We start from the raw sequence: 7,142 nt of genomic DNA on the forward strand, positions 1-7,142 counted from the left end.
TGGATTGATTCAAGATAATATATATATCAATTTATTTCTGTACATCTAACTGTGGACAACGAGTTGTAGGTTACTAACGAGGACAGCTGACTTAATAAACTTAAAACAGTAAAACGTATTAAAAAAATGTTGTAAATATATTTTGAACATACTTTGATATATATGTACGTATTTGTTATAGGTTCGTGAATCGACCAGTGGCCAAGTCTTTCTTCCCGACGAAGTAAATATGTGAAAGTGAGTTATAGTCCCACTTTTAAAATCTAATATTTTGAGATGAGAATACATGCAGTTTTATAAATGTTTTACGAAATAGACACAAATAAATGAAACTACATTATATGGGTGAATGATCGAAGTCGAATATGCCCCTTTTGCTTGGTAGCCTAAGAATTAGTAAACCGATCTACTAATTGACGCGAATCCTAAAGATAGATCTATTGGGCCTAACGAACCCCATCCAAAGTACCGGATGCTTTAGTACTTCGAATTCGTTTTTATCATGTCCGAAGGATTTCCCGGAATGATAGGGGATATTCTTATATGCATCTTGTTAATGTCGGTTACCAGGTGTTCACCATATGAATGAATTTTATCTCTATGAATGGGATGTATATTGAAATATGAAATCTTGTGGTCTATTATTATGATTTGATGATATATAGGTTAAACCTATAACTCACCAACATTTTTGTTGACGTTTTAAGCATGTTTATTCTCAGGTGATTATTAAGAGCTTCCGCTGTTGCATACTAAAATAAGGACAAGATTTGGAGTCCATGCTTGTATGATATTATGTAAAAACTGCATTCAAGAAACTTATTTTTGATGTAATATATTCTTATTGTAAACCATTATGTAATGGTCGTGTGTAAACGGTATATTTTAGATTATCATTATTTGATAATTTACGTAATGTTTTTTAAACCTTTATAGATAAAATAAAGGTTATGGCTGTTTTAAAAATGAATGCAGTCTTTGAAAAACGTCTTATATAGAGGTCAAAACCTCGCGATGAAATCAAATAATATGGAACGTTTATAATCAATATGAACAGGACATTTCAGTATGGTAGAGACATTGATGCTATTAATGAACCGTACCGTCCAATTGCTTCAGGAGCCATATCTCAAGATGAGGTTAGTTAACTGATTCTTTATTGTAAAGTTGAGTTTCTTTTTATCATTAGTAAACGAATATAATTCAGATTATTTTATTTATAATTTTCAGGTCATTACTCAAATTTGGGTAATTTTTCTAGGAGGCATTGGATTGGCTGGTATAATAGACGTGTGGGTACGTTTTGTCATCTTCACTTTAGGTTTTGTTTTAATTTAAAAAATTAAAAAAATGTGAGTTTATAAGGACCATTTTGTTTTAGGCAGGGCATAAGTTTCCTACAATATTCTATCTTGCTTTGGGTGGATCGTTGTTATCTTATATCTACTCAGCTCCACCTTTAAAGGTAATTTCCTTTTCAATTTTAGCGTACGTGATGTAAAAATGTGAGGTTTGATGGTGCTTATAAATATCAGTAGTAGCTAAGCGGATTGTAGGAATGGGTTTTGGATGTGCTTTTGTTGTTTAAGTTCTAATAGTCAGATGTTTATATTGTTTGGTTACTTAAGAAACCTATACGTACAATTGACCCTGATATTTGTTGTGTGGTTGCAAGCTAAAACAGAATTGATGGATTTAAAAATCATGGTTCGATTTGTTTTACAGGGCTTTTAGAATTGATGAATGTTTCACAGATTTTTCAGTGTTTACCAAACGCTTTCATATTCTAATATATTGCTACTTCTTTTTGTTATCGGTTGTCATTTTCAGGGAAGTTATTTTCCGAAGTTAATTTGCAGTATTTTGTTTGTGAAGTTTATTTTTGGGTTTTGTCAGTTTGTGGAGCTGAGTAAAAAATTATGGTTTTTGAAACTACTGATAATACGAATGCAGTTGTCTTTTGTTTCACTGTGATTTGTCTTTGTATGTGTCTATCTGTGTCGATATTAGGAAATGAGGAATGGATATATTGCATTGTAGCTGACCTTGAAAGATTGGGCAGATGATATGTGAATTCCACGAAAAATGAGGTGGAATAAGAAGTCTGCTTTTTTTTTTTTTTAATATTGAGGTCTCAGACTCCCAATTGATGATAACATAAGTTGAAGTGCACCAATTTCATGATTATATAAGTTGCCTTCATCTTTACAGGTTTACATGTCAAATTTAAGTATTTATAACACGTCTTTTTACATGGAGTTTTTCTAGATGTTAAATATTTTCCATTATAAACTGTTTGTGGTGTTATCTTGACTCAGGCTTTCAAAGTGATACAACCGATTGTTGATGTTAAGAGTTTTCTGCAGGCCCCCATTCATTTTGTAGCATATTAGTAACAATTACTCATTCACTTGAAAAAGATTTCATCTTCTTAAATTATATGAAATTATGGTATATCTTCTGATTCTGCAGTTTCTAAATAATTAGAGATTTTGGTCGTTTTTGAGATATTGATTCTGTTATGTTAAATTTAAGTTAATAATAGGTTTAGCTTGCTAGACTGATGTATCAAGGGAAGCTCATAAAGAATAGATTGTAGGGTGCAAAATGGGCGGACTGGGTTAAGTTTTTCCAAAATGGATAGGCATAGTTCTGGAATAATGGGTAGACAAAATGTCTTGATTTTCATTAACATACACATGTTGAAAAACTTAAAATGATTATTGGAACTTCAAATGCTCCCTTCAAAATCTAGACTATAAGGTATGGTACGCCATATGTTATACAGTTTTAGTTTAAACTTTAAATAATTAATTTAAATCAAATTCTTTTAGTTGCTAATTCATTGTATTAACTTTTGTTTTACTTTTCTTTTAGTTGCTAATTCACTATATACATAACTTTTTTTTAACTTTTCTTTTAGTTGCTAATTCATTGTATACATAACTTTTTTTTTTACTTATTCAGACGATGGAAAGCTACAAGCGGAGGGTGACTCTGGTGAATTTAGGGTAATCTTTGGTGGCTTTGCTCCTATCGGCAAAAAGGTCGCAAGTGACGACGATGTCATCCTAGAAAAAACACCTCCAAAACTTTATTGGTATAATACTATAATATAACCCTTGTGATTTTTGTTTTCTGTTAATGTATATAGATCTACCATATAGAAGCGAATGTAGAAAAGCCCATTGTTACCAGGCTGACTGTGCATTGTGTTTTCTGCAGCATCAGTGAAGGTCAGGTTAAGGATGTAGATGGTGAACTGTCAAAATCGTTACTTGAAAACAAAAAATGCTATTTGTTAGACTGTGGGTCAGAGGTGTTTGTTTGGGTTGGCCGAGTAACACAAGTGGATGAACGAAAAGCCGCCATGCAAGCTGCTGAGTTAGGTTTCGGATATAGTAACTTTTTCTTGTGTATCAGTTGTAGATGGTCAATATGAGTCTGGCGGGTTGAAACAGACCATATCTAGCATGGGCTAAATTTGGCCGGGTCGGGTTGACCTGCAAAAACTTCTTATGTTTATACATTTTTATTAGTCTGTTGGGAATGGGTACAGAGATTGAAAAGCCAATATTATCACAATTAACAATTGTAATTAAAATATTTTGCAATTGATGTTAAGTCAGTACCGATCTTTCTTCTTTGTTTGAACTGTTATATAATAGATTATGTTTATACATTGTGTAACTGATTGGACAGCTTAATATGTTTGCATCGAAAAATGGTATTCTATGGTATTCCATTGAATAAGGTATCAGTTCATACTTTGTATCAATTTTAGCTGATAGAGGTGGCAAAATAGGCATGAAGTGTAATACTAAGATTCACTCAAACGGGTACTACTATTATGCAGTGTAATATTATCTGAATGTCGAAGTTGCTACAACACATGCAAAATAAAAAAATTATTCACATTTACTCACGTAAAACCAATACCTGTTGTTTCCAATAAAGTAGCCCCGCGAATTCGCGGGCACTAAGCTAGTTAAGCATTAAATTAAAACCAAACCAAGCCCAAGAAACTAGCATGGAAACCAAACCGTCCTCGAACATAAACATGACATCAATGAAACGAAATAAATACGAATGCACGCTACATGAACATCCAACGAAATAAATAGAGTAACCAATCAAATGAGGGACGAAAGATTACCAACCATCGCTACCGCGCAAGCGCACAAAGAGAAACACTTATGCGTCTTTGATGAACTCTGCAAATTTCTTCCTTTCGGACCCTTAACCCAGCGTTTTCTTGGTTTCTTCACTTTAATCGACTTCAAGAAAGCAACCTCGGAATTAATGTACATGACATCTACCTTTGTAAAGACCCGTCCTAATCCATAAGAATGAATACAATAACATATGATTACATCGCGAGGTATTTGACCTCTATATGATACATTTTACAAACATTACATTCATTTTAAAAGACAAACTTTCATTACATCAAAAGTTGACAGGCATGCATACCATTTCATAATATCTATCTATAAATGATCTAATCTGTCATTTACTTAATCATAGTCTTTACTGAACTCAACGACTCGAATGCAACGTCTTTTGAAATATGTCATGAATGACTCCAAGTAATATCCTTAAAATAAGCAAATGCACAGCGGAAGATTTCTTTCATACCAAAGAATAAACATGCTTTAAAGTGTCAACCAAAAGGTTGGTGAGTTCATTCGTTTATCATAAACGATCATTTTCATCATTTTAATAGACCACAAGAATTTCATTTCCAGTTCTCATAAATATACGTTCCATGCATAGAGACAAAAATCATTCATATGGATTGAACACCTGGTACCCGACATTAACAAGATGCATATAAGAATATCCCCTATCATTCCGAAAAATCCTTCGGACATGATAAAACAACATCGAAGTACTAAAGCATCCGCTTCAACGGATGGGGTTCATTAGGCCCAATAGATCTATCTTTAGGATTCGCGTCAATTAGGCGTGCACTAATTCTCAAAATTAGTGATGTTCCCTAATTCTTAGGTTACCAAGCAAAAAGGGCATATTCGGCTTCGATCATTCAACCATATAATGTAGTTTCGATTACTTGTGTCTATTTCGTAAAACATTTATAAAAATTGCGCATGTATTCTCAGCCCAAAAATATAAAGGGTAAAAAGGAAAATGAAACTCACCATACTGTATTTTGTAGTAAAAATACATATGACTATATTGAACAATGCAGGGTTGACCTCGGATTCACGAATCTATATCATTTGTATATATATTAACACATTGTAGTCAAACAAATTTAAATAGTGATATAATTGTTATTTATATGTTTTATTTATAACTTAAATAGATATATTTATTTTTTATATACTTTAAATAGATAATTAATATTTATTGCAAAAATATTGGTATTGTTATGTTTTATGTCATAAATATATCTTTATATTGAAAATTTTTTATTTAGTATATTAATAATACTAATAATAATAATAATAATAATACTAATTTTAATAAAAATGATAAATTTAAAAATTATTATACTTTTAGCAATAATGATGATGATAATAATAATAATAATAATAATAATAATAATAATAATAATAATAATAATAATAATAATAATAATAATAATAATACTGATAATAATAATAACTTTGGTATTGAAAACTACCTTTCAAGCTTTTCTAAAAAGAGATGCCCCGAACCGGGCTCGAACCCACGACCACTCGCCTAACGAACATGCTACTAACCATTGCTCTACTAGTTACTTCTTGTAATACTTTGCCCGTTTAAACATTTAATACGTATAAATCTGTTTGCTTTTCCCTTAAACTAAAATCCAACCAATTAAACTAATCTCGAAAACAAAAATGATATCACATTATCACCATCGTCATAACCTAAGCCTCTCATCATCATCAATTCATATGTCATCACAGAATCATAATAAGCATAATCAACTTCATCGTGTATATGATTATTATCATCATATATTCTTGTTATTATCTTTTATCATCTTCATCATCATAATTTAACATCATTAACATAACATCATGGTTCTTGTATCATTACCATTTACTAACCATCATCTCCTAACATCATATACGTATATCATCATTGTTTCTATATTTGATCGAAACCCGTCTTACCTATTATCATTATCAAACTCATCATGAATCACTTCAAAGGCCTATAGTATAATCCACTTCCTAGTTTTTGTGGCCTGCGGCCCAAATAGAATTACGAGTCCACTAGAAAGTCTAATAAAAACGCAGCCCAAACAAATAACCCGATAACAGGCCCATGATTCAAACGAATACACAGTCCAGCTGTTTGGTGTATTGACGTCCGGAGAGAAAAAAATATTAACAGAAATAGGACTTCAACAATAATATTATTAACATATCATCATAAGCCTAAACCATTATCATCCTTCATCATCAACTCATGCCCTCGTCATCATGCTTATCGTCAAAATCATTCTTATTTGTTTCGTGTCTGCTCATACTGAGCTTAAAACCAATCACAGCATCACTAAATCGTTGTCAAAAAAATAATAATCTAAGTGAACATTGGGCCGATTATAAACTGACCTTATTTTAATAGCCTAGTAGGCTTCGACCCATACTGCAGTAAAAATCCAAAAACAGGCTAATCCAATTGCAAAACATGGGTTTTCTTTTGGCCTGGTATCACGAGTTAGATACACAAACATATACTCATGCATTCATCATGATTTCATCATGATCTCCTCATCATCCATCAACTCTTATTATAATCACATTAGGCAGATTACCGTCCAAATTGATACCACTTTAATAATTGCATCGACTTTACAGCTCGTTACTTTATCATCATCTTTATTCGCTTATATATATATATATATATATATATATATATATATATATATATATATATATATATATATATATATATATATATATATATATATATATATATTAATTGAATCAGAATATTGTAGCTACAATTGCAGCGTAGAAACTTAATTAAAAGTAGAAACATATCGAAGTATCATATGGGTCTTCGCGTGAGTTTACAACAGAAGTAATTGGTGGTTTTTGTTATAATGGTTCGAGGTGGTGTTAACAAGGTGATTAAATGGGTTTGGTGGTTGTAGTTTTGAAGATGAGAGAGAGTAAGAG

At 31.6% G+C, this 7,142-nt stretch overlaps 1 protein-coding gene across 1 annotated transcript; it reads left to right on the top strand.

Annotated features, from left to right (window-relative positions):
- Positions 1-1,049: 1,049 nt before the first annotated feature.
- On the top strand, positions 1,050-3,646 carry LOC139849421 (uncharacterized). The gene is made up of 5 exons (XM_071839080.1): positions 1,050-1,121; positions 1,168-1,296; positions 1,382-1,465; positions 2,979-3,100; positions 3,226-3,646. The coding sequence occupies exons 1-5, from the start codon at positions 1,050-1,052 to the stop codon at positions 3,440-3,442; spliced, it is 624 nt and encodes a 207-aa protein (XP_071695181.1). The 3' UTR covers positions 3,443-3,646.
- The last annotated feature ends 3,496 nt before the right edge of the window (positions 3,647-7,142 follow it).

Source organism: Rutidosis leptorrhynchoides, chromosome 5 (assembly GCF_046630445.1).
Source record: "Rutidosis leptorrhynchoides isolate AG116_Rl617_1_P2 chromosome 5, CSIRO_AGI_Rlap_v1, whole genome shotgun sequence".
NCBI lineage: Eukaryota > Viridiplantae > Streptophyta > Magnoliopsida > Asterales > Asteraceae > Rutidosis > Rutidosis leptorrhynchoides.

What these genes read in the sequence shown, in the direction of transcription:
- LOC139849421 (XM_071839080.1), top strand. Translation starts at nt 1,050, where the DNA reads ATGAACAGGACATTTCAGTATGGTAGAGACATTGATGCTATTAATGAA. An exon ending in ACCGTCCAATTGCTTCAGGA is followed by an intron (nt 1,122 to 1,167) that starts GCCATATCTCAA and finishes TTTATTGTAAAG; the next exon opens with TTGAGTTTCTTTTTATCATT. An exon ending in ACTCAGCTCCACCTTTAAAG is followed by an intron (nt 1,466 to 2,978) that starts GTAATTTCCTTT and finishes GACGATGGAAAG; the next exon opens with CTACAAGCGGAGGGTGACTC.